The following is a 27,563-nucleotide window of genomic DNA, read 5'->3' as shown; positions in this document are numbered from 1 at the left end:
TAGGTAATTTTGCAAGGGCTAAGATTTGAATCCCGCGATTTTGGCTGTGGAGTCTCCCTCTCTAATACATATGGTCTATTATATACCCTGTTTCTGTTCTTTTAGTGCTTAACTAACTTAGAAAAAGTCAAACATGGTTCAGAATCTTTTCCAGCCTCTTGAAGGAATTCAACATGCTTTAACTATTAATGTCGTCAAGCATCTTAATCTTTTAACGCCACAAATTGGACATTATTGTTTGTACAAATCAATGTTTGTTTACATTTATTCATGTTATCAGTTTCTTTGCTCACTATTCCTTCTTGGAGCTCCATTCTTTCTGAGGTTACTTTCTTTTATCCAGAAGCATTTTTTTGGAGATTCCTTTGGGTATCTGATCAACGTTGATAAATGTTTTATATATGCTAGAAAATCTCTCACTGTTGAATCCATTTCCCTTAATATTAGTAAACTGTATTTTGTTTTTTTCTTCAGGTTTCTTTTTTGGCTTTTTTCTAAAATTCTTTTATTTTCCCTTCATTGTTAAAAGTTTTGCTGGGTACACAATTCTTCACTGACATTTTCTCTCAGCCCTTTGAAGGAAAGAAGAAATAGGGCTTTATTGCAAGGGGCCATGTGAAGGCCAGGAAGCAAAGTCTAGACATTTTAGAAAATTGTAACAGCTGTTAGAGAAGAAACCTGAGAATAAGAATATCTTCAGAGGACTGAGACAAAATGTCAGTATAGAATTGTGTACTAAGAAAAACTATGTAAAAATGAAGGCAAAGTAACAGAATTTTAGGGAAAAAAACAAAAAAGAAAAGTGAAAGGGAATTTTCAAAAGCAAATTAAATCCTTTACTTTTGATAGCCTAAGCCTGTAAAAATGGTGAAGGAAAGCTATCTAGAACAGGGATTCTTGGCCTGTGGTCCAGGGGTTCTAGGAAACTTCTAACTGCATGCAAAATGTTGTATAGGAATATATACCTGTTTTTAGAAGAAGAGTATATATTTTTCATCAGATTCTTAGAAGAGTCCATGACTGTCCAAAACATTGAAAACCACTGAAATAGGGAATCCTTTGATACATTAATCTGGTCTGGCTGTGCTGTATTTCTGGAAAAGACAGAACTTGATGATAGCAAGTCAGGGCTAATTACAGAGTTAGACTAATACAAGAATAATAGTTAACAATGAGGATCATTGAAGAAGATCCAAATTATGAAGACTTGCTCAGAAATCAGCTGTTTAGTGAAGGACTATAATAAAGTTTGATTCTTAAAATGGTTGAATGATAGAAAACATATTAGACCTCATATCTATATAATTCATATAACCATGCCTCCATCTCAGTCTTGATAGACTGGAGCACACAGCCTTGACATCTGTTGTCATGACCCCTTCTTCTCTTCACCTGGCTTTTTCCCGTTGGTCATTAAAATTCAGCTTGGGCTTCATCTCCTCAAAAAGCTTTCCCTCTCTGTGCCATGGTAAACTTACCAGAAGGAATCTACCTTGTTCTTCTAACAACCAATGCACAATAATATTAGGTTTTTACCTTGTTATACAGGGGTTTTCTAGCTTTTACCTTGTTAAACCAGAGGTTTCACAATGGTATGAAACTGGAAATCATTAACAGGAGGAATTTTGGAAGATTCACAAATACATGGAAATTAAATATGCTCATGAACAATCAGTGTGCCAGTGAAGAAATTAAAAGGGAAATCTAGAAGTATCTTGAGACAAAAAAAAAGGAACACACAACATACCAAACTTTAAGGAATGCAGCAAAAGCAGTTCTAAGAGGAAAGTTTATAGCAATAAATGCCTGCACCAAGAAAGAAAATTACAAATAACTAAAAGTTACACCTCTAGGAAATTTCTTTAAAACCCTAAGCCCAAGTTAGTTGAAGGAAAGAGATAATAAAGATCAGACCAGAAATAATCTAATCTCTATTTTATTTCTGCTCTGGAGATTAAAAAAAAATACAAAAGAAACTAAAAGTTCATATTTTGAAAAGATAAAATCAAACAGCCTTTAGCTAGACTAACCAAGAAAAGAAAAAGAGAAAAGACTCAAGTAAAATCAGGAATAAAGAAATCATTACAGTTGACAACACAGAAGTACAATGGATCATGAGAGACTATTATGAACAATTATATGCCAAAAACTTGAATTACCTAGAAGAAATGGATATATTCCTACACACATACAACCTGCCAAGACTGAATCATGAAGAAATAGAAAATCTGAGCAAACCAATAATGAGTGAGGAAATTGAATCATTAATAAAAAGTATCTCACCAAAGAAAAGCCCAGGAACAGATGGCTTCACTGCTGAATTCTACCAAACATTTAAAGAAGAACTAATATCAATTCTCTACAAACTGTCTCAGAAAAAAACAAACAAAAAAACGAATGGGAGAGAATACTTTCAAATTCTTTTCAGGACCAGTATTACCCTAATACCAAAGCCACACAAGCACATCACAAGAAATGAAAACTACAAGCCAATATCCTTGATGAGCATAGATGCAAAAATCCTCAACAAAATACTAGCAAACCAAATCCAACAACACATTAATAGGATTATTCACCATGATCAAGTGGGATTTATCCCTGGGTTGCAAGAATGGTTGATTATTCTCAAATCAATAAATGTGATATATCACATGAACAGAATGAAGGACAAAAATCATATGACCATCTCATTAAATGCAGAAAAAGCATTTGACAAAACATCCTTTCATGACAAAAACACTCAACAAATTAATTACAGAATGAATATACTTCAGCACAATAAAGGCCATATATAATAAGCCTACAGCTAACATTATACTCAACAGTAAAAACTTGGAACTCTTTCTTCTAAGATCTGGACCAAGGATGTCAAGGATGTGCACTCTTGCCACTTCTGTTCAATGTAATATTGAAAGTCCTTAGAGCAATGAAGCAGAAGAAAGAAAGAAAAGACATCCAAGTAGGAAATGAAGAAATAAAACTACTGTTATTTGCTGACAACATAATTTTGCATACAGAAAACCTAAGGCCAAGTGTGGTGGCTCAAGCCTGTAATTCCAACCCTTTGGGAAACCAAGGCAGGAGGATCACTTAAGGCCAGGAGTTTGAAACCAGCCTGGTCAACATAGTGAGACCCCATCTCTACAAAAAGAAAAAAACCCTAAAGGTTTTAACAAAAAGCCATTAGAATTGATCAACAAATTCAGGAAAGTTGCAGGATACAAAATCAACACACAAAAGTCAGTAACATTTCTTTACATTAACAATGAACTTTCCAAAAAAGAAATCAAGAGAACATATCATTTACAGTAGCTACTAGAAATAAAATACTGAGGAATATGTTTAACCAATGAGGCGAAAGATTTATACAAAGAAAACTGTAAAACATTAATAAAAGAAACTGAAGAAGACAAATAAATTGAAATATATCCCATGTTCATGGACTGGAAGAATTAATATTGTTAAAATGTCCATACTACATGAATGATGTGCAGATTCAGTTCAATATCAAAATTCCAATGTTATTTTTCATAGATATAGAAAAAACAATCCTGAAATTCATATGGAACTACAAAACAGCCAAGGCAATCATGAGCAAAAAGAACAAAGCTTGAGGTATCACACTACCTAATTTCAAACTATACTACAAACTGATAGTAATTAAAACAGCATGATACTGGCATTAAAATAGACATTTGAACCAATGGACAGAATAAAGAACCCAGAAATGAAACCATGTATCTACAGCCAATTAATATTCACCAAAAGTGCCAAGAATATACAATGGGAAAAGGACAAGTTATTCTATAAATGGTGCTGGGAAAACTGGATATCCATAGACAAGAGAATGAAATTGGACCCTTATCTCACACCATATACAAAAATCAACTCAAAATGAATTAAAGACATAAACATAAAACCTGAAACTGTAAAACTACTAGAAGAAAACACAGGGAAAACTACATGACATTGGTCTGGGCAATGATTTTTTAGATTTGACCCAAAAATGCAGGCAACATTTGCAAAAGTGGACAAATGGGATTACATCAAAATAAAAAATTGCTACACAACAAAGAGAGCAATTACTAGAGTGAAGAGAAAACCTACAGATTGGGAGAAAAATATTTGCAACCCATACATATGATAAGGGATTAATATCCAAAATATGTAAGGAACTCAACTCTATTAAAAAAAAAAAAAAAAGAGAGAGACATGGGCAAGGAACCTGAATAAACATTTCTCAAAAGAAGACATGTGAATGGCTAACAAATACACAAAAAAATGCCCAACATCACGTCATTAGAGAGATGAAAATTAAAACTACAAATAGCTACCACTTCACATCTATTAGAAAGGCTATTATCAAAAAGATAAAAGATAACAAGTGCTGGCTAAGATATGGGAAAAAGGGAACCCTTGTACACCGTTGGTGGGAGATATAAATTAGTACAGCCATTATGAAACACTGTATGAAGATTCCTCAAAAAACTAAAAATACAGTTACCATATGACCCAGCAATCTCACTTCTGGTTATTTGTCCCAAAGATTTGAAGTCAAATATGAATATGTCAAAAGAGATGTTCATTGCAGCACTATTCACAACAGCCAAGATATGGAATCAACCAAGTGTCCAACAATAGATGAATAAATAAAGAAAATGTGGTATATATACACAATGGAATAATATTCAGCCATGAAAAAGAATGAAATGCTGTCATTTATGGCAACATGGATGGAACTGGAACTGAGAGAAATAAGCCAAGAACAGAAAGTTAAACGCTGAATGTTCTCACTCATATGTGGAAGCTAAAAAATAGTTGATCTTAAAGACATAAAAAGGATATGTGGATAGCATTGGAGAATATTATGCTAAGTGAAATACACCAAACACAAACAAATACCACATGTTCTCATATGTGGAATCTACAACTCATATAAGTGGAGAGTAGAATGATAGTTCCCAGAGGGTGGGGGATGGGAGGAATGAGGAGATGATAGTTGAATTGTACAAAGCCTCAGGAAAAATAAGTTCGATTTTTTTTTTTTTTTTTTTTTTGAGACAGAGTCTGGCTCTGTCACTCAGGTTGGAGTGTGGTGACATGATCTCATCTCACTGCAACCTCTGCCTCCTGGATTCAAGTGATTTTCCTGCCTCAGCTTCTTGAGTAGCTGGGACTACAGGTGCGTGCCACAACGCCCAGCTAATTTTTTGTATTTTTAGTAGAGACAGAGTTTCACCATGTTGGCTAGGCTCGTCTCGAACTCCTGACCTCAGGTGATCTGCCTGCCTCGGCCTCCGAAAGTGCTGGGATTACAGGCATGAGCCACCACGCCAAGCCAACTTTGATATATTTTTGAGATCTGTTGCACAGTGTGGTGAATATAATGAGCACTGTACATGTCAATATCACTAAAAGAATAAATTTTAAATATTCTTATCACAAAAAGTTAAATATTTAAGGTGATGGACATTTTAATTCACTTGATTTAATTATTCTACATTGTATTCAAAAATCACAATATCACTTTATACCCCATAAATATATACAACATAAATATTACAAATAATTTGTCAATATATAATTTTTAAAAATAGTTTTTAAAGGGTCTGACTGTAGTACTGACTGCTACCTATGACAGTAAATTGTAAGTTCAATTCCTCCAGTGAAAAGGTCTATGAAGTTAAACCTGCTCACCTGAACATACCAAAATTAACTTTTTTTTCTTTAACAAGGAATTCTTTTTTTTTTTTTTGAGACAGAGTCTCGCTCTGTCACCAGGCTGCAGTACAGTGGCACGATCTCGGTTCACTGCAACGTCCACCTCTCAGGTTCAAGCAATTCTCCTGCCTCAGCCTCCTGAGTAGCTGGGACTACAGGCGCGTGCCACCACACCCAGCTAATTTTTGTATTTTTAGTAGAGACAGGGTTTCACCATGTTGGCCAGGATGGTCTCAATCTTTTGACCTCGTCAAAAGATTTGATCCACCCGCCTCGGCCTCCCAAAGTGCTGGGATTACAGGCATGTGCCACTGCACCCGGCCAGCATTCTATATTTTTAAAAAATATTAGTACAACACTATTATAGTAATTTATTATATATTAGAAACAAATTACTTCAAGGGTGCAGCAGATATAGATTCAGGCAGGTCAGGCAGTCTTGGGGAAAGCCTATTGTTTTAAATATTGGTTAATGATGATTGGCCCTCCATAGAATGATTTTTTGAGGAAATGAAAGGCAGAAACGGAGAAAGATTAGGGAAGACGTTCCAAAAAATTGTGATCATCAGCAGGTATGCTTGTTTTCCTAGAAAAAGATAACATTAGCAACAAAATTTGCCCAATATCAGCTTGAGTGAATATTTTCTCCATAATTATTCAGGGCTCAACACATTCCTATTTTGTATTTGTAGGGCAAAATGGAAGTTTAAATGTTCACAAACATCTTCCCACAAAAACTTTCCCTTATTTCCCAAGGGAGAGATGTGGCGGGCAGAAAGCAAATAGTCTAAAAGACATCCTTCTTAGCTTTTGTATTTCAGAAATCTAGACTTCACTCTATTTTACTTCAATTGGTCAGACAGGGCAGGGAGAGGAGAAGAAAGTGTTGTACCTGAGCAAGTTAGAGAAAACGCCACACTTTGAGACAAATTAAGAGTCGGTTTATTTAGCCAGTGGCCAAGAGACGGCTAACGCTCAAAGTTCTCTCAGCCCCGAAGAAGGGGCTAGATTTTCTTTTATACTTTGGTTTAGAAAGGGGAAGGGGGTCTAGTTAAAACAATTTTACAGAAATAAAGTAGGCAAAAAGTTAAAAGGATAAATGGTTACAGGAAAGTAAACAGTTCCAGGTGCAGGGGCTTTAAGACTATTACAAGGTGATAGACTCAGGGCTTTGGGCGTTATCAATCAGACGAATTCCTGGGAATTGTGGATATTGCTCGCCACAGTATCTTATCAGTTAATTGCATTCTTGGATGTGCTGAGAGTCAGCTTGCACAAGTTAAGTCCTTCAGGAAGGGGCTGCCAGTGAAAGAGCCAAGATAGAGTCTGTCTGGCTCTCTTAGCTAAGGGAGAGTCAATTCACGGGGAAACAAGGCTAGGTGATTAAAGGAAAAGGGAGAGTCTAAAAACAGGGTTAATAAAAACAAGGTTGGGCATTACAAAAGTATGAAGATAAATGAAGAAAGTTTTTAGTTGAGAACAACCATACCTTAACTGAAAGTCAGTCCTCTGACAGGGAGTTAAGTCCTCTTGAACAGCACCTACAGCTTAAGAATGAATGCAAGTGAAGTAGTGGGAGACTCACCTCACAGTGCACAGTTACTCCAAGGGTGTAGAAATAGCTGGACAAGGGAATGATATCTTGGGAAGACCCACTAAAGTCCCAGGTATGTCATCAATGAGAAAACTCAGGGAGCATTGTTCTGGCCTCCTGGGGGTAAATAGTCTAACCCATCTCTGTGATGTTCACACATATACCCCTCTGGAAAATCTAGGATTGGGGGAAGAGGGAGGGGTAAAATGTACCGTTATGAATTGTCGTGCACAGTCAGGCGCTTAGAAAATATTTATTATTGCCACTATTCATTACAGATGAAAAAAGTTTTGTACACAAAGTCATGGGGCAGCAGCAGGGCTGGGTCAGCAGCACCCCAGCAGCCATAATGAAGCTGGATCCCATTCCCAGCCCCTGTGCAGCAGGTTCTAGCCCTCAGGACCATTCAGACACCTTCACTGCCATCAGAAACTAGTATAGGAAATAATTGGGGGTGGGAGGAAAGCAGGAGTGAATTCAATAAGGGCTTAACAAGCAATCTAATGAAAGCACCAAACCTAAACAATGATTTTTTTCTCTGAGGTAAAAATACGCAGTTTCACAATCACCCCCAAACATGTAAAAGATAAAAACTTTCCCCAGGAAACGCAGAGCCAAACTTTGAGTTTTACACAAGCAACCGGGAGCCAGGCAGGAACTTGTTCAGGGGCCACAGGTTGCTCTCGCCCACGTTGGAGGTGCGCCTCTGGCATTGCTTGCAGCGCTGATACTTCTCACACTGGTCTAGGAGAAACAGCTTGTCTGAAGCCCTGAGGAGAGGAGAGCAAATGCCGATCAGCAGGTTCCTGGAGCTCCTGGAGGCCCAACTTGGAAGCTGGTATGGCAGGAGGTACACAAAAGAAAAGTGACACCTTGCGTTCTCTGCCTGTATGCTGCAGTTCACCCCATCCTGGCATCCCCTGCTTCCAGACTTCTGCTGGCTTGTTGTTCTCTACTAAATAAAAAGCCGCGACTTGTGCCTTCACAACAGTCTGACCCTACCCCTCCCCAGCCTCAACCACCCAAGCCCACAGAGAACTTGCCGAAGGTCACACAGCCAGCAGACAGTGGCTCCAAAGCCTCTCTGTTGACTGCTTTCCCACGTGGATTACACCTCTACCTGTTGAGCTCCTGGGAGACAGTATTTGAGAGGCAGATCAACCATTAAGTTGCTGGTTATCAGCTAACAACAGCAGAGAGTTGAGAGGACTTACAATGAACTATCCCAGGAGGCCAGAAGCCTCTGGAGAGTTAAGGGCAGGAGAGGGAGTGGAGACAAAGAGGAAGACAAAAGCAACTAAAAGCAGAAATAAAGAGGCAGTAGTAACTGACTTTCCCCTTTGATAGTTTTTCTTCGTTACGCAAAACAGTCCCTCATGTGCTCCTCTACCCCATCAAAATTTCTCCATGGGTGGATTTTTTTTTTTTTTTTTTTTTTTTTTGAGACTAGGTCTCCCTCTGTCACCAGCCTGGAGTGCGCGATCACAGCTCACTGCAGCCTCGACTTCCTGGGCTCCAGCGATCCTCCCACCTCAGCCTCCAGAGTAGCTGGAATGACAGGTGTGCACCACCACACCCAGCTAATTTTTGTATTTTTGGTAGAGATGGGGTTTCACCATGTTTGCTCAGGCTGGTCTCAAACTTCTGAACTCTAGCAATCCATCTGCCTCAGCCTGCTAAAGTGCTGGGATTACAGGCATGAGCCATGGCATCCAGCCAGAATTCCGTTTAAGAAGGATGATCGGCCGGGCGCGGTGGCTTACGCCTGTAATCCCAGCACTTTGGGAGGCCGAGGCGGGTGGATTACGAGGTCAGGAGATCAAGACCATCCTGGCTAACATAGTGAAACCCTGTCTCTACTAAAAAACACAAAAAATTAGCCAGGCCTGGTGGCAGGCGCCTGTAGCCCCAGCTAGTCGGGATGCTGAGGCAGGAGAATGGCATAAACCCAGGAGACGGAGCTTGCAGTGAGCCGAGATTGCGTCACTGCACTCCAGCCTGTGCGACAGAGTGAGACTCCATCTCAAAAAAAAAAAAAGGATTATCAAGGGCAGTCTTAAAAGAAAAAAGAATAAACTACCTTGGAAGTGAGCAGGGGAAGACCTACCTGGCTTGGTAATGGAACAGAGTATCATGTGCTAACTGCATACATATGGACTTTGGTTTTACTTTTGCTTTATTTTCTTTTTGTACCAACCAATTCCTTCTTGCTACTGCTGCGTGCTCAAGTCTCTGTCCACACTTGGCTAGGTCTTCAGAGAAGTCTGCTCCACGATATACCAGGAGTAGATTTGTTAGCCTGCCACTCAACATTATTTCCTGTGTCTCCTCAGTCCTTTATCACCATGTTGGCCAAGCACTCTTCCCAGACACAACTAAAATCTCCCTGGCATTAATCTCACTGACTTTTACCTGCCTTCCCAGATCACTGAGAAAATTGAAATCCCCAACTGCCCTTTCCTCTCCTTTTCTCTAAGCCAAATGACTCCACTTCTCCTTTGGAACCTATTTTCCACGTCATCACTCATACTTTCATTGTCACAAAATATGGGTTCTACTCATTAGAAAGACAGGTGAGAAATGCTTTACAAGAAAACCTAAAAGGAAAAGGAGAGTTACAGATCAAGATCCATTCTACAAATTTTATCCATGATTAAAAATTGATAATTGGCAATTTAAACTATTATTTTGGTATATTTGGGTTTTAGTTACTTGATTGTATAGACTTGATCTGTTTCATCACATTTTTAACATGCTATAAAATCATACCTTACATTCGTATTTTAATTTTTTTTCAAGATGTAATACAACAGTAGTGATGTGAATATTTAAGCTGAGGATCGGGCAGGCATATAATAATTTCAGAAAGATGCTCTTGGTTGGCTCCATAATAGGCATCTTACTTTTCCAATTGCCAATCTTACAACCCCTGACCCTGCTCTTAAATAACGATTCTCTAAGCCTTGAAAATGTTCAGATTGGAAACTCACTCCCCCTACTTCCAAATAGTTATTTCCAAAGAGAATCTTCACTCTCCACAAAAAGCAAATAAAGCCACCCTAAGCAGAGGCAAATATTAGAGCACGGTTAGTAAATACCTAGCATACAAGTCAGCATTCTCCAATCCCATGTCTGTAACAGACATTTCTAATCAATCACGGCAGTATTTCCCGTGGAATACAGACTTGCTTTCTCCACAAGGTTCTCTAGGCAGCCACTGCTAATCAAGTGGAGTTCCACTTGAAACCTGTTGCTATCCCACAAGGAGCAGGAGAATTTTGGGTTTCCAATCAGGCATTACCGTTCAAAAGCCTTGTCCTCCAGGTCTCGCTGCTTCTTCATCGCAGCACTCCTTTCCCAGTCCTCCTGTAAGCATTGGTTGACTCTATTTACTCGCTCCAGCTCAGCGGTTCTGTCTGCCAAGTGCCTGGAGAGAAAAGAACAGCCTGGCTCCATAATACTTGGAAGAGCATGCACCAAATTTGGGAGCCCCATTCCTTTTATGTTAAACAAAAAAAACCTTCTGGTTTTGTTCACTACTCTGAAATATACTAAAAAGCATGAACACTGTAAAAGCATACTGAAATTCCTAGCTCTCGAATAATTTATGGGTCAAAGGTCTTTCATCTTCAATCCTGGTTTGATTTAATAGGATTGAAACCTTTTTCCAGTTAACAACTTCAACCTGTAAAACCATTAATTTCCTTTGAGGCTAATTTAACTTATCTGAAGAATCATCCCAAATGGATTGCCTATACTCTGTATCTTTCCTTTTAGTCCAGCCTGTCAGCTGCCAGTACTCAGCCTACCAGTCACTGCAGACGTATTAAAAGGCATAATAGATAGGTATACAAATGAAAGTCCACAAAAAGAGAAAATAAACACAAGTGACTAAGCAAGGGAAAAGAAAATAGAGACAACATTAACATTGTGAAGAAGGCAAGAAAATAAAACAGGAATGTTTGGTGAAGGCCATGTCATCGAAGAAGTGACTGCAGTATAATCTCTGTCTTCAAAGGGAGATATTCCCAGTGTTGTGTTTCTATCACTGGTCTCCAAACACTCCATCACTACTGTTGTGAATCACCTTAAGCCTGGTTCTGATTATGTGTCTATTTCTTGCCAAACTGAAACCTTTGCTGTCAGTTCTCACTGCAATCTAGAAGGAGCTTCACAAAATGTAACTGTTGATGTAGCCTGCTCTGAAGGGCTTTGTGTTACAGGTAGCAACGACCACTGGGTGTCAGGATCCTCCAATAAAAATCAGTTAATGTCCTCTATACTGTCTCACTTTTTCCTTAAACGGCACACCTTTTCATCTAACAAGCATTGATTGAACAGCTATTGTATGGTTATTATAAAGACTAAATGATACACAGGAAGTGCCAGTGCCTATCATGTAACTGGAGCTCAATGACTGAAGAGTACCTATTACTTTTTTCATGTTATTTTTCTTTTCGTAGATTTTTTTTGTGGTTTAAAAAAACACATAACAAAATTTACTATCTTAACCATTTCCAAGTGTACAGTTACTTAGTGTTAAATACATTCATGTTATGCACCCAATCTCCAGAACGCCTTCACGTTACAAAACTGAAACTACACCCATTAAACAACTCCCCATTTCTGCCTCCTCTAGCCCTTGGCAACCAACATTCTACTTTCTGTTTCTATGAATTTTACTTCTCTGGATAACTCATATAAGTGGAGTCATACAGTATTTTGTCTTTTTGTGACTTGTTTATTTCACTTAACATAATGACCTTGAGGTTCATCCACAGTGTAGCACGTGTTAGAACTTTCTTCCTTTTTAAAAGTGAATAACAATTCCATTGTACAGTGTATATATATACCCACACTACATTTTGTTTATCCATTCATCTGTCGGTGGACACCTGGGATGCTTCTACTTCTTGGCTGTTACAAAAAGTGCTGCTATGAACATGGCTGTGCAGATATCTTTTGAGATCAGCTTTCAATTTTTTTGAATACATATCCAGAAGGGGAATTACTGGATGATACAGTAGTTCTATTTTTAATTTTTTGAGGAACCACCATACTGTTTTCCATAGCAACTGTACCATTTTATGTTCGCACCAACAGTACACAAAGGTTTCTACTTCTCACTAACGCGTGTTTTTTTTTTTCATAGTAGCTATCCTGATGGATGTGACATGGTATCTCACTGTGATTGTGGTTTGCACTTTCATAATAATTTGTGGTGTTAATCATTTTTTCATTTGCTTGTTGGCCATTATTATGTTATTTTTTTAAGGATAGGTTAAAATAATTTTAAATGCCCAGAAAGTAAGAAAACGAGGCAGAGATTGTGCAGGGGACAACTAGCATTCTCACAACATTGCTGAGAAGCAAGTTGCTATGCCTTCTTAGAAATGTAACTGTCAGTTTCTGGTAATATTTCAAATGTATCATACATTAGCCAGGAGTGGTGGCATGCACCTGTAGTCCCAGCTACTCATGAGGCTGAGGCATGAGAATCACTTGAACCCAGGAAGCAGAGGTTTCAGTGAGCCAAGATCGCACCACTGCACTCCAGCCTGGGCGACAGAGTGAGACTCTGTCTCAAAAAAAAAAAAAGGAAAATTAGATGTACCGTACACTAGATACAGCAGCCCCACTTTTGGGAATTTATCTGATAGAAACAAAAGAACCAGTATAAAAATATATATTAAAAATGTTTAATACAAAATATCTGGAAACAAACTGAATGTTCATCAATAATGCAAAAGTTAAATTATTATACATCTATATTATAGATAATATGCTGCTATTAAAGAAGAATGAATCTCATATATATGTACTGACTTGTATATGACATTGCTAGGTTAAAGAAAGATTAGTTTGCAGAGTAATATATAAGATCTCATAGACTATTTCATTTACAAAAGTAGAAGGAAAAATATATGTGCATATTGCTTAAATAGGAAAAATTGTTTAAATTTTTTTATAAATAAGGTTAATATGTAACCTACTTTTAAATTATTTTTTACAAAAAAAATTTTAAAAATTTTCCTATTTAAGCAATATGCACATATATATTGGCTACTTAGTAGGGGAGATTATTAACCTTTTTTTTTTTTTTTTTTTTTTTTTGAGGCCATCTCTGTCGCCCAGGCTGAAGTGCAGTGGCGCAATCTCAGCTCACTGCAACCTCTGCCTCCCAGGTTCAAGCATTCTTGTGCCTCAGCCACCCGAATAGCTGGGATTACAGGCGCACACCAACACGCCCAGCTAATTTTTGTATTTTTAGTAATGATGGGGTTTCACCATGTTGCCCAGGCTGGTCTGAAACTCTTGGGCTCAAGTGATCTCCCTGCCTCGGTCTCCCAAAGTGCTAGGATTACAGGCGTGAGCCACCGTGCCCGGCTAACCTTCAATTGACTTCTTTTAATGAGCATGAATTGTTACTTTTGAAAATAAGAGCAAAAAGAAAAAAAACAAGTATAAATAGCTTAGCAGTCCTGTCTGGATCACCCTGACTAAATTATCCCCTCTGAAAGAAAGTGGCCTTCTATGAGTCACAAGAGAATCTGAGATCACATGTTAAGATGAACCAGAGAAGGACCAGGGAGTTGGAAAAGATAAGGGAAGTGACAGAATCTGCCATAACCAGTAAAGAATATGTAAATAGAAAACAAGGATCTGACCAATACAGAAACAGGGATGTGTTCAGAGCTTTACAGTTTCCGAAAATGCTCTCACATACATAATCTCATCTAATTCTCCCAGTAAGGTTAGGAGGGGCAGATGTGATTATCCTTCTTTCTCATATGAGGACAATAAGGCTCAGAGACCTTACATGTGATCTGGCCCAAGTCATACAACTTAAAAGTGACACTTTAACCCTCCAAGTTTAGGAAATAACTAGAGAAGCTAACAGATAGAAGCAGAAGAGGAAGTAGCAATAGTCTTAGCAACAAATACAGAGGGTCCCATATCTGGCTATGGAAAGCACACTTTGCTTCCCACTATGGGACAAGTGATGGTGGTTCTGCTGTTATAAAACAGAGGCTAAAGAGGAGCTGAATGCTTACCTAAGGGAATAATTTTTTTTAAACAGTGGGAAAGACATCTTCCTTTCAGGCATGTTTAGGCTTTACAAATATATCAGATAAAGGACTTATACACAGAATATATAAAGAACTTTCAAAACTCAACAATAAGAAAAGAGTTTATAAAATAAGCAAAAGATTTGGATTGATACATTATACCCTTAACCAAAGAAGATACACGGATGGCAAATAGGCACATGAAATGATGTTCAACATCACTAGTCATTAAAGAAATCCAAATTAAAGCATGAGACACCACTATGCACCTGTTAGAACAGCCAAAATTAAAAAGACTGATCAGGCTGGGTGCTGTGGCTCACACCTGTAATCCCAACACTTTGGGAAGCTGAGGCAGGAGGATTGCTTGAACCCTGAAGTTCAAGACCAGCCTGGGTAACATAGTGAGACCCTGTCTCCCCAAAAAGTTTAAAAATTAGCTGGGTGTGCTGGCACTCGCCTATAGTCCCAGATACTCCAGAGGCTGAGGTGGGAGAACTGCTTGAGTCCAGGATGTTGAGGCTGCAGTGAGCCATGATCATGCCACTGCACTCCAGCCTGGGTGACAGAGCAAAACCCTGTCTCAATCAATAAAATAAAATAAAGACTGATTACACCAAGTTCTGGGAATGATGGGGAGGACTAGAACTCTCATATGCTATTGGTTGGGAATGTAAAGTAGTACAGCCACTTTGGAAAACACTAAAGTGTCAAGAGAGGTTTTTAAAAATTTATTTAATAACATTTTCTTCATATAATGAATTAGGATAAAACAAGATGAAGCATGTAATAAGTTTAAAACAATGCCTTGCACAAATAACTCCTCAGTGTGTTAGCTATTATTCTTACTTCTCCACTATTGTATGAGAAAGATGAAGGGCAGGGACAGGGTGGAAAAAGAGAGATAAAGGAAGCGGAATAAGTGAGGAGAAGTGGAGGGAGAAAGATCAGGGGTCTCCTTACTCTCTTTGTGTCCTCTGAAGCATTTGCAAATCCCACCTCTGGTCCACTAGTTGATGCAGGATGGCTTTCCTCTTGTGGTTAGCAGCTGCCTCCAGCTGGTGTTTCATGTAATTTTGTTCTCGCTTTTGCTTTTCCACCATCAGTTCACCCTCATTCTTACCAAAGATGGGCTCGGAGGAGTCTGGCTCAAAGGGGGGCAGCCGGGAGGGTTTGTTCTTTATCTTAAACAGAGATACACATAATGCAGGTTATCATTCTACCAGGGAATAAGCTTTATGCACAACCCTGTAATGTGGTAAAATACCAGTATCTTACAGGAAGGAATGCGGGGCACAAAAACTACCAAATGCATAACACATAAAAATATTCGTTAACAACTTACACATATTTTAGGATGTTATTGACGCATTGCATAATTTTAAAAACAATAATATTTGTCTGTCCCCTTACCTGTGCATCCAAAGCTCTCTTGTAACACTGTGTTTCTTCTATCTTATCTTTTAAAAATTTCGCTCTTTGCGCAGCAAGTCTGGCAGTTAAGAACAAGAGAAGATGGACCACAGTTTTGCAGTCTTTAGTAATATGGATTAACATCATCGAAACATGTTTAATAAGTATTAAATAGGAACAAGAGTCTGGTAAATAAAAATTGATGTTTTATTCTGGTAGCTTTCATTTTAAGAAAGAAAAGAGTAATTCAAATCCATAGGCGGCCAGGCACAGTGGCTCATGTGTGTAATCCCAGCACTTTGGGAAGCTGAAGTGGGCAGATCACTTGAGGTCAGGAGTCCGAGACCAACCTGGCCAACATGGTGAAACCCTATCTCTACTAAAAATACAAGAATTAGCTGGGGGTGGTGGTGGGTGCCTGTAATCCCAGCTACTCTGGAGGCTGAGGCAGGAGAATTGCATGAACCTGGGAGGTGGAGGTTGCAGTAAGCCAAAATCACACCACTGCACTCCAGCCTGGGCAACAGAGAGAGACTCCATCTAAAAAAAAAAAAAATTCCATACGCTAGTGAACAATGTGCTGAACACAGGACAAACAGGACAGGTATAGGCAGGTGACCGACCATATTGTCCAAATGCCTTACTACTAAAACAGCAGACACATCACCAACACTCCACCTCTTCCCACACCCACCAGTTCTTTTAAAAATCTACATAAGAAAGCAGGAAGTGACTATTCATTCTATAAACTGATTTATTTTGAAATCTCTTAAGTTACCTATCCTATTAAATATTATGGTTCTATTATATGTAACTTCTAAAGAACCCATATATGATCTTTCAAGTGAGTATAATGGAACACATACATTTTATAGAAATAGATTTTTTTCATCACAGAAACTTGCTTCTTATTTGTTTTAGGAGTTTCTGTTCACACTATAATGGCCTCCATAGTTGTTCTCCCAATCTCAGCAGCAAAAATGTGGGCCCCCTTAGACATATGTATGTAAGCAGAAGGAAAGCCGCTCTACATGGATTTTTAGTCTCTGGTTCCAGTCCTTCCTATGTTCCCTGTACATTCCTGCCCTCAGGTTCCATGGGACACCCCTACATAATTATAATAAAACCTCAGCTTTGCCATGAGGTCATTTGAACATCTAATAGCTAAGAACAGCTGATCAAGACGAGTCCCTTTCTTCATCTACTGGTATTGGCGATTGCAAAAACAATACAAGATGATGCTCTATATTATAGTAATTACAGATTGACCATCACTACTATAATGATAACTATGACAGCTTTTTCATTTTTGTAATAAAAAATTGTGGTACTGATACAGAAGGGAAGTGCTGGGAAGGGAAGAGCGTGGTCCCTTTAAAAGATATGGAAGTGGGGAAAGGGCATGGTCCCTGGCTAGGGTTCCATCTGTGCCCACGGACCTAGATGAGGACAGGCATTTTTGTTTTCCTGCCTAAATGTTGCATTTCTCAAGACCACCCTGGCCTGCCACACCCCCATCCTGTGCCTATAAAAATCCCCCGAGACCCTAGCAGGCAGGCACACAAGCGGCTGGACGTCGAGAGAAACACATCAGCAGAGGAACACACAAGTGGCTGGATGCTGAGAGGATGTCCAGAGCACACCAGCAGGCCATCAACCAGTGGAATGACGTGGAGTTTGGCTGGGGTGGTTGGAGGGGAACCCGGGCCGCACAGCAGCCCGACTCCAGGGGAAAACCATCTTCTTTCTGGCTCATCCATCTGTTGAAAGCTACTTCCACTCAATAAAACCTTGCACTCATTCTCCAAGCCCACGTGTGATCCAATTCTTCTGGTACACCAAGGCAAGAACCCTCGGATACAGAAAACCCTCTCCTTGTGATAAGACGGGTCTATTGCGCTGACTAACACAAGCCACCTACAGATGGCTAAACTAAAAGAGCACTCTGTAACACATGCCCACTGGGGCTTCAGGAGCTGTAAACATTCACCCCTAGATACTGCTATGTGGCCAGAGCCCCACAGCCTGCCCATCTGTATGCTCTCCTAGAGGTTTGAGCAGCAGGGCACTGAAGAAGCAAGCCACACCCCCACTGCACGCCCTGCGAGGGGGACGAGGGAACTTTTCCCATTTCATTACTGGCTGCTAACTGGGTTAGTTTGCTCAGTTGGTTACAGTGTGCTAATGAAACTACCAATGCTGATTCAATCCTACATGAAAAGTAACTTCACATGAAAATTCCAAATCCATTTGTCAGAGCGTGTGTAGCTGGACTCACTCCTCTGTGAGTTGCACTTGTTCCAGGCGGTCCATCAACTCTCTGTATTGTCTTTGCTTTATTTCGTTGTCCTGTCTGTTATCCATTTGTTTCAGGAGACTCCGGGAATATTCCTCTTGCTTAAGAGCATTAAGCGCAGGGCTGAGTGGCCGTTTGTCAAATAGGAAGGATTTCTAGAATGAAAGAGAAGCAATTCATTTATGCTAGAGTACCGAAAAACAAGGTTAATAATTCAGAAGACTAAAATAAATCAGAAAGTATTTCTTAATTTATAATATTTGCCCAGCCCTCAACACACGGACCAGCTGGTGTTGAGGTAACCCATAGAATCATATGAGTGTGTTCAAGGATGAAGCTGAGCTGAGCTACTGTGTTACCAAAACACCAGGGGTTTGGTCTAGGTGCTCACAGCACAGAAAGCCAATCACTGAGACAATGATTATTGCCAAGGAAGAAGGCTTTAATTGGGTGCTGTAGCCAAGGAGATGAGAGATCAGTCTCAAATCCATCTCCTCGACCAACTAAAAGTAGGGGTTTATATAGCAGGGAAGAATTGAAACTATGTATGGGAAAACCAGAATTCGGGAGGGATAAGGAAGCAATCATGGTCAATGGAGGGGCCTGGCTCATTGTCTGAATGCAATCATCTGGTGAGTTTCAATTCTTTGACACTTTTTGGAAGGCCTAGTGGTTCTTTTCTGAGGAAGAAACTCAGATAAAACAATGTTAAGTTTCAAGCTTTAAGACCAAAAGGGTCAATTTCTATGTTTATTTAAAACAAAAACAAAAACAAAAAAAAACCTGTCTGTGGGACTATTGGGTCAGTTTCAACTGGAATCCCATTGCTGAGACAGAGATGAAAAAGGACTCCTGGAGTAGGTTGTGAGTTAGCATTTACAACATCCAGATGGAAGGAAGAAGGAATTCTGAGTGCATGCGAAATCATGCAAGGACAGAGAGGAGCTGAAAAGAGGGCAAACTGAATACCTACTGTGGGCCTGGCCATTCTAGACCCTGGTGATCCAACAGTGAGCAACAACAGAGATCTTCGCACTCATCAAGCCTGCATGCTGATGCAGGAGACAGACAATGAGCAAGAAACGGTACATCAGGTCATTTAAGATAGTGCTAAGTGCTAGGAAGCCCTTATGATAGCAAGTGGCTGGGTGGGAAAAGAGCTAAACTGGTTGGTTATTAGGGAAGGCTTTTCCATGGAGAAAATGAATCACCTTCACTGTAAATATCAGGGAGACCCGTGTTCCATACAGAAGGAACATTAAGTGCAAAGACACTAGATGGAAACAAGCTAGGCATGTTCAATGAGCAGAAAAAAAGTCTCTGTGGCTGAGGCATAGTGACCAAGGGAAAGGAGAAGGCATAGTGACCAAGAGGAAGGCAGGAGTCAAAGCGTGTAGAATTTGATAGTTGAAGGTGAGAAGTCTAAATTTCATTTTAACTCAATGGGAGGCCAGTGGAGGTTTTAAATGGGAGAATAGTATGTTTTGGTTAACAATATTATAATATCACTTTGGCTGGTGTGTGGAGAATAAATTATAGGAGAGCAAGAATGCAAGCAGTGAATCTAAGGGAAGTATTGGAGAAGTTGAGCATAATGTGGCTTGGCAACACTTTCAATGTGGCAACATTAAAGATGAAGACATTTGGACAGATATTGGATACATTTTGGAGGTAAAGGCAACTGGACTTGCAAATGATCAGAAGTCAGGAACAGAGAAAGGAATACTGTGATCATGACTAGATACAGGTTTGTGCAAAAATGGCTGGTTGGTGATGCCACTTACTAACATGAGAAGACAGAAAGGAACAGGTTAAGGAGGGAATCAAAAGTTCTGTTTAGGTCTTTTTAAATTTAAGATGTGTATAGATATATCAAAGAAGAGATACACAGCAGTAATAAATATAATCTGGAGCTTATATATAAAGAGAGAGAAAGATCATGCCTAAATTTCAGAAGCCCCATGCTCGCTCGCTCTCTCCTTCCTTCCCTGTTTCCCTGCCTGGAATGCTCTTCCTCCCTTGATTTCTTTACCTAACTCTTGTATGTCAGAAAGTCTTTCCAGATCTCTGGTCTAGGTTAATGAATCTCTTTTGCTCATATAGTGCCCTTTTTCAGAGATTTATCATCGCATTTATTATACCACACAGTTGTCTCTTTAAGTGTCTGTCTCTCCCACTAGAGACCTCTTCAGAAGAGGGAACCTTGTATTCCTAGACACCAGCACAGTGGCTGGCCTGGAGGAATTCAATAAATGTTTGATGATGAATAAATAAATTATATTTTATTAGATTTATGTCCGGAGTGTCGACTACCTAGATGGTGGTATATAAAGAGGAAGATTCAGGCAGAAATAAAGGTAGGCACATGATGATTGAAAACATTAAAACAAGCAGTGAAGCAGTTGGCTCACCACCATCTGAATCTGAGTTTCTCAAACATTAATGCAAATACAAATCACCTGGGGATGTTATTCCACCATAGATGCCCATTCAGGGAGTCTGGGGTGGGGCCCTAGATTCAGCATTTCCAGCAAGCTCCCAGGCAATGCTGATACTGCTGGTTCTCTTAGGTCCTTGGGCTGGACTTTAGTAGTATACTGCTCCCTCCTCTCCACCCATCCCACGTCCTGGTTGAGAATTACCATAATTAACAAGACCTGCAGTGACTAGTAGGAACGGTACAGTGAATGTGAGTGGTGTGGCTATAGACACTGGACAACACCTGCCCTAGAAGAAAGCTTCAAACTGCACCACCCACTTTTCAACTCCGCTGCTTAAAAAAAATGGCACAACTGGCTGCGCATGGTGGCTCACACTTGTAATCCCAGCACTTTGGGAGGCCAAGACGGGCGGATCATGAGACCAGGAGTTCAAGACCAGCCTGGCCAACATGGCGAAACCCTGTCTCTACTAAAAATACAAAAATAGCGGGGCATGGTGGCGGGTGCCTGTAATCCCAGCTACTCAGGAGGCTGAGGCAGGAGAATGACTTGAACCCGGGAGGCAGAGTTGCAGTGAGCTGAGACCACACCATTGCACTGCAGCCTGGGTGACGGAGCAAGACTCCGTCTCAAAAAATAAAAATAAAAAATAAGGCACAACCTGCAACACAGGGAGTGGATCCAAAGGCTCACAGATGGGCCAGGTGTTAGCAACAGAAATTTTTAAAAGACTTACATAAAATTCCGGTTTCTCATTCTTGTGGTTTCTTATAGCTTCAGCAACTCCAAGATTATAGGCAGCATTTTTCTGATTCTGTTCTCTAGTAGCCAGACTTTTCATCTATTGTTAAAAAAAAAAAAAGTTTATTTTTAAATTTTAAATTACATATTGAAGTGGAGCCCCCAAAAATTTTAATTCTATTACATTAAAATAATCCAGCCATGGTAGAAACCTGCCTTTTGGAGGCAGTGGTACTTTCTGATATCTCTATAGATTTATACAAGTAGATTGGGAAAGGTATTTTATTTCCTTTTCTTGGCCTTATGTACCACCACTAGAGGGATCTAAGGAATGGAAGAATTCATCACAAATGCAGGAAAGGGCAGGCAGCAGGGTCAATTATTAGACACCACATAAATCTGGATACAGCAAGTGTAAAAGTGCCATTCTGTCTTTGCTTGAAATAGGACATGAATCTGAAGGGTAAAAGCCTTCACCAGAGTTATATTTTATCAGAAATAAAGAAACATAAATCCAATAATTCCACCTTTAAAATTCAGACCTTAGGTTAAAGAAAATCAGTGATATGTGCAAACATTCGACTGCATGGAATTCATCCCAGTGTTGTTTATTATTAGTGAAAACTTCAACGCAAGTTTTAGTCTAACAGTAAATACGTGATTAGATATCCCACAGTACAGACATATGATGGAACATTTTTAAATTACATTATAGGCTGGGCTCAGTGGGTCATGCCTGTAATCCCAGCACTTTGGGAGGCAGAGGCGGGAGTTGGAGCCTCTGGATGCTTGAGCCCAGGAGTTGGAGACCACCCTGGGCAACATGGTGAAACCCCGTCTCTACAAAAAATACATAAATTAGCCAGGTGTAGTGACGTGTGCCTGTAGTCCCAGCTAATCTGGAGGCTGAGGTCGAAGGATCATCTGAGCCCAAGTAGGTCAAGGCTGCAGTGAGCAGAGGTTGTGCCACTGCATTCCAACCTGGGTGACAGAGTGAGACCCTGTGCCAATAAAAAATAATAATAAATTACATTATATAATCATGTTCTACTGCCCCATATTAAAGACTAATCGAGGTGTTGGACTACCTGGTGTCTGAAGAGAGCCTCCTGATCCTTCAACATCTGATACTGCTGTATGAGTCTCTCATCTTCTATCTCTCTCCTCCTTTCCTCACTGTAGTACAACGGGGAATTTCGTTGTGCTCGTTGCAAACATACATAGCACATTTCCTACAATCCCAAATTTCAGGACAAATAAATTTTTACATTTTACCTTTTTGCTTTCGCATTCCCTTCACAAGCTCTCCAAAGGCTAGGTATATCAAGAAACCTATTATTAATGGATATATTAGTGACAGCAAAATGAGATTTGCAGAGTGGACCCCAGAAATACTCTAAAGGATCTTCTGAACTCCCACTTCATCAGAAGTATTTATAGCAGCTGAAACTTAGAAAGGGATTTCTCAACTCTTTTTTTGTTTACCAGTACATCTTGACTAGTAGATAGATTTATCACAGTCTAGTTTTGAGCCTGAGTACTTGAGTACTTGAGCCATACTCATATAATTAAGGAAGAGAGATTCCCAGAACTCTCTTTGAGAAACAAAAATCAGTATAAGATTCTGATGGGGCTTATTTGTTTGGAAACACTGTACCTGTCCTGCCTTATTATGATCCTGGCAAGCTGGAGATGTTTGGGGCTTCATCTCACTGTCGTGTTTCAAACAACTTGGAGATAATAAGCTATAAAAACAAAGCAACATTAATTAATGTTTAATACAATCTGACCTCAAGGGCAATACTAATTTTAGAGGCAAGTATAAGATGAAGAAAAATATTTCAGTGGTTTACTTCAAAACAGCTATATGTATAGAGGTTAAGAATATGTACCACAGAATCTGAATTTGTGTCAGATAAAGGTGGGTTTGAATCCCAGCTTTCTTGCTTACAAGATGACTGACATCAGACCAGCTGTGTAATCTTGCAAAGTCCCAGTTACCAATCGTGTGAAATGGGGATGAAATGTATTCATTCCACAGAAATGTATTGAGTGCTTACCATGTACACTGTTCTAAGCACAGGAGAAGCAATGAAGAACAAAATACACACATACAAAAGTCCCTGCCCTCGTGGAATTAACATTCTGATGGGGATAGACAGCCCAGTGACAAGATAAATAAGTGCACTCTATAGTATGTTCCATGATGATAAATGCCTTGCAATGCTGGAGGAATGGAGTGTTAAACTGTAAAGAGAATGGCCAGGGAAGTTCTTACCAAGGAAGTGACATAGGAGTAAATACCTGATGGAAGTAAGAGAACAACAGTGTAGATATCTGATGGAAAAGACATTCCAAGCAAACAAACCAGTGCAGTCCTTCAGGTGGAAGGTGCCTGTGGTCAGTGTGGTGGAGGGAGATGAATTAGGGGTGAGTATTAATATTAATACTAGTATTAATTCATTAGAAAATAGGACTGATAATATCACCTAAAAAGCAGCTCGAAGAATGAAAATATTTATTTTTTAATTTTATTTATGTTATTTTATTTTTTGAGACAGAGTCTCGCTCTGTCACCCAGGCTGGAGTGCAATGGCGCAATCTCAGCTCACTGCAACCTCTGCCTCCCAAGTTCAAGTGATTCTCCTGCCTCAGCCTCCTGAGTAGCTGGGATTACAGGTGCACACCACCACGCTGGGCTAATTTTTGTATTTTTAGTAGAGACGGGGTTTCACCATATTGGTCAGGCTGGTCTCGGCCTCCTGACCTAGTGGTCTGCCCACCTCGGCCTCCCAAAGTGCTGGGATTACAGGCATGAGCCACCGCGCCAGGCCAAGAATGAAAATATTTAAAAGTAGAGAAATAGAGAACAGATTCAGAAGCTCAAACATGCATTTAATAGAAGTGCTGAATTTTTAGAATAAAGGAAATGGCAAAGAACAATATTCTAGAAAATAACAGATAAGAATTTTCCAGAAAATCATGACCCCTAAGAATAGTCATGCAGAACATCAAGAAATAAGAAAGATTCTTAAAAGCTACAAGAAAGAATGACAACCAGATTGATTCGGACGTTGCATCAGGACAACTGTCAGGAGAAAATGGAGCAATATCATTAAAATGCTGAAGGAAAATAACTATGAACCAAGAATCAGCACTCAAGAGCGACAACACAGTAAGAATCATTTTAAGCAATACAAAGAATAAGTGTACTGAAAAGACAGGGAACCATTACAGGATATACTTTAGCAAGAAGAAAAATAAACCTAGGAGGAAGGACAGGGATATAAGAAACAGGCCAGGCGTGGTGGCCCACGCCTGTAATACCAGCACTTTGGGAGGCCGAGGCAGGTGGATAACTTGAGGTCAGGAGCTTGAGACCAGCCTGGCCAACATGGTGAAACCCTGTCTCTGCTAAAAATACAAAAATTAGCCAGGCATGATGGTGTGCACCTGTAATCCCAACTACTCAGGAGGCTGAGGCAGGAGAATTGGTTGAGCGCGGGAGGCGGAGGTTGCAGTGAGCCAAGATCACACCACTGCGCTCCAGCCTGGGCAAAAAAAAAAAAAAAAAAAAAGGAAAAAGAAGAAATGATGGTGACCAAAGAAATTGGTAAAACATGTTGACAAATCCAAATTAATCATTGACCATAAAATAATACAAAATGTTTTAACACTTAAAACCAAATTGGGACAAAAGTTCTAGACAAAAAAAATACAGGTTTGGAAGGGGATACAGTTTGAAGGAAATTGGAAGCATACTGAAGAAACATGGTCAAAGGAAATTCAAAGCATACTAAAGAAATGAGATCAGTCCAACAGAAAAGGGGTAATAATGAAGTTAAATGCACAGTAAATGGAAAATACAAAATAAGACAGTAAAGATAGGTTCAAATATACCAATAATTACAACTGAAATTAAAGTCTAGATTGAGTTTTAAAACATCCAAATATAAGCTATTTAGTAGAGACACACATGAAATAATAAAACACACACAAAAATTCTTAAAATGACATTAAAAGGCTATTCCAGGTAAATACTAATCAGATGTTGCACTGTTAAATTACATAGTACAGAAATGAAGGCAAAAGATTTTAGTAGAGATGAAGGAAAATATTTCATAATGATATAAGGAACTATCTACCAAAAAAAATCCTAGACGTGTAGAATTTAATATTGCTTAAGAAGCAAAAATTGATGTAATTACTGAAAAATATACCATCATGGTGAAAGATTTTTAATATCTCTCTCAAAGAAAAAAATAGTGAGGATTTAAAAGCTTTTAACAACTTATTTTAACAAGGTTTAGCTAATATCTAAATATCTAGAAATTTACATCTAAGGAATAGTAGTATACAATGTCTTCAAGTATACATAAAGCAATTACTGTAAAAGTACTCAAGCTAGAAAAGAAGGTTCAGCAAATTACAAAGTACCAAATAACTAACATTAAATGAACCACAGCATAAAATGAGAAAGCGCCCCACTATAAACCTGTATTCATTTGGAAAAAGTAATAAAATGTGTCTTCTGAATAACCAATGAATTAGGTATTGTATAAGTCTACACTCCCTTACTGCAATTCCAAAATGCAAATGCTCAACTCTGACCACACTGGTCATGTTTTCTAATTTCTTATACCTTGTTCATACTCTCCATTCTTTTAATTTATGTAAAGATTTTAAACAACTTATTCTATATTCTATATTTTATAATGTTCAGGATCCACAATCCTTGAGAGCTCAATTCTTCCATCTTTTGTTTCTGATGGCTCTCATTATGTGGCAGCTTATTTCCACGTGGTCTTTGTAATTTTGGATTCTGACTTCATTTTTAGCCCAACTCCATCTGTCAGAAGTCAGGAGCCTGAGATGAAAATAAGATCCTTTAGAGCAGGGGTTGCAAAACTTTTCATGAAAAGAGCCAGAGAGTGAATATTTTAGGCTTTGAGGGCCATACAGTCCCTGACACAACTAGCAGGTACAGATAATATGCAAATGGATGGGCATAGCAGTGTTTTGGTGAAACTGTTTATAAAAATATATGGTGGACTAGATTTGGCTCTCAGTAGAGGACCTTTTCAGATTATTTAGACCACCATATTGCTACAAGCAGAACACTTTATTTTTTAATAACTTCTCTTAGGCCTCAAAATCTGGGGTGGGGTGAATGCTGATTCCCTAAAGGTTTGATTTAAATAACCTGTCAGATGCAACTGACATGAAGAAGTAATAAGAAATATGTCTCAATCTGGTTTCTTATGATCCAAGAGGATTCATTTGTATTTTTTTAATCCTCTAACTCGGAGTGAAAATTTTACAGACTCACTAACCACTACATGCCCTTCAGCACCAGCCAAATTTGCACTTCCTATAGTAGTCCCTATTTTGAATAATGGTGCCATCTTCTCCCAGTTACCTAAGCCAAAATCTGGGGTCATCTTTGACATCTCCTTCTTAACCTCCCTTAACTAATCCCCAACAAAGCTAAAGCTTTCCATCTGATCTTTGTTTCATACCCTTATTACCTTTCCCCAAACGAGTCATACTCAACTGTTAAACAATGAAAGTCCTATCCTTCTTAGTTTAAACAAATGTTACTCAAACCCCAATAATATAAAACAGAAAAACAGCACACATCCTCCAGTGGAAGTGAGGAAATAGAGCCCAGAGTCCCACCCATATTACCTCACTCTCAGCCTTTGATATGCTCTTAAGGCCCTCTGAGGCCTTAGGGTCATTTGTTGGAAACAGATTGCCTAGACTACTGCCTTGATCTGCTAAATTGTGCTACACTTTTCCATTTTATTACACCTCTTCCTCTGCTGCTAATCTTATCCCTCTAAATCATTCTTTACTCTTCTAAAAGAATATTTTTTTCAAAATGAAAATGTAATCATGGACTGACATTCCCAAACATGGTGTTTGGGGACTTGGACAGGTTGGTAAATCAGAAAAGATATATTTTAAACTTCTGTGCACGAAATGGTGCAGAAACAAAATTAAAAAGAAAAAAAAGAATTGGGAAAATGTTTAAAACATACACATCAGAAAACTATTCATACTTATGATATATGAAGTTCTCTTTATAAGAAATACAACTTTTTTTTAAGAAAAAGTAAAGCTCCCAGTTAAAAAAGGACACAGGATTCAAGCAGGAAAATTGTAAAAGAACTACAGATGGCCAAGAAACAATATAAAAGTAAATGCAGGCCAGGTGTGGTGGCTCATGCCTGTAATCCCAGCACTTTGAGAGACCGAAGTGGGAGGATTGCTTGAGGCCAGGA

At 39.1% G+C, this 27,563-nt stretch overlaps 1 protein-coding gene across 5 annotated transcripts in view; it reads right to left on the bottom strand.

Moving 5' to 3' along the window:
• Positions 1-7,552: 7,552 nt before the first annotated feature.
• CCDC81 (coiled-coil domain containing 81) overlaps positions 7,553-27,563 on the bottom strand; it is a 48,910-nt gene continuing 28,899 nt past the window's right edge. For all 5 annotated transcript variants that reach the window (XM_003313241.6, XM_009423924.5, XM_063783369.1 and 2 more), the window contains 8 exons: positions 22,934-23,021; positions 22,365-22,508; positions 21,272-21,376; positions 18,077-18,249; positions 15,799-15,877; positions 15,349-15,569; positions 10,617-10,742; positions 7,553-8,085 (listed from right to left, as the gene is read on the bottom strand). In XM_003313241.6, coding sequence (XP_003313289.3) covers positions 7,944-8,085; positions 10,617-10,742; positions 15,349-15,569; positions 15,799-15,877; positions 18,077-18,249; positions 21,272-21,376; positions 22,365-22,508; positions 22,934-23,021 — 1,078 coding nt within the window. In that variant the 3' untranslated portion in view covers positions 7,553-7,943. The remainder of the gene's footprint in view (positions 8,086-10,616; positions 10,743-15,348; positions 15,570-15,798; positions 15,878-18,076; positions 18,250-21,271; positions 21,377-22,364; positions 22,509-22,933; positions 23,022-27,563) is intronic.

This window comes from Pan troglodytes, chromosome 9 (genome assembly GCF_028858775.2).
Source record: "Pan troglodytes isolate AG18354 chromosome 9, NHGRI_mPanTro3-v2.0_pri, whole genome shotgun sequence".
Taxonomy (NCBI): Eukaryota; Metazoa; Chordata; class Mammalia; order Primates; family Hominidae; genus Pan; species Pan troglodytes.
This window is presented reverse-complemented; position numbering and strand designations above follow the sequence as displayed.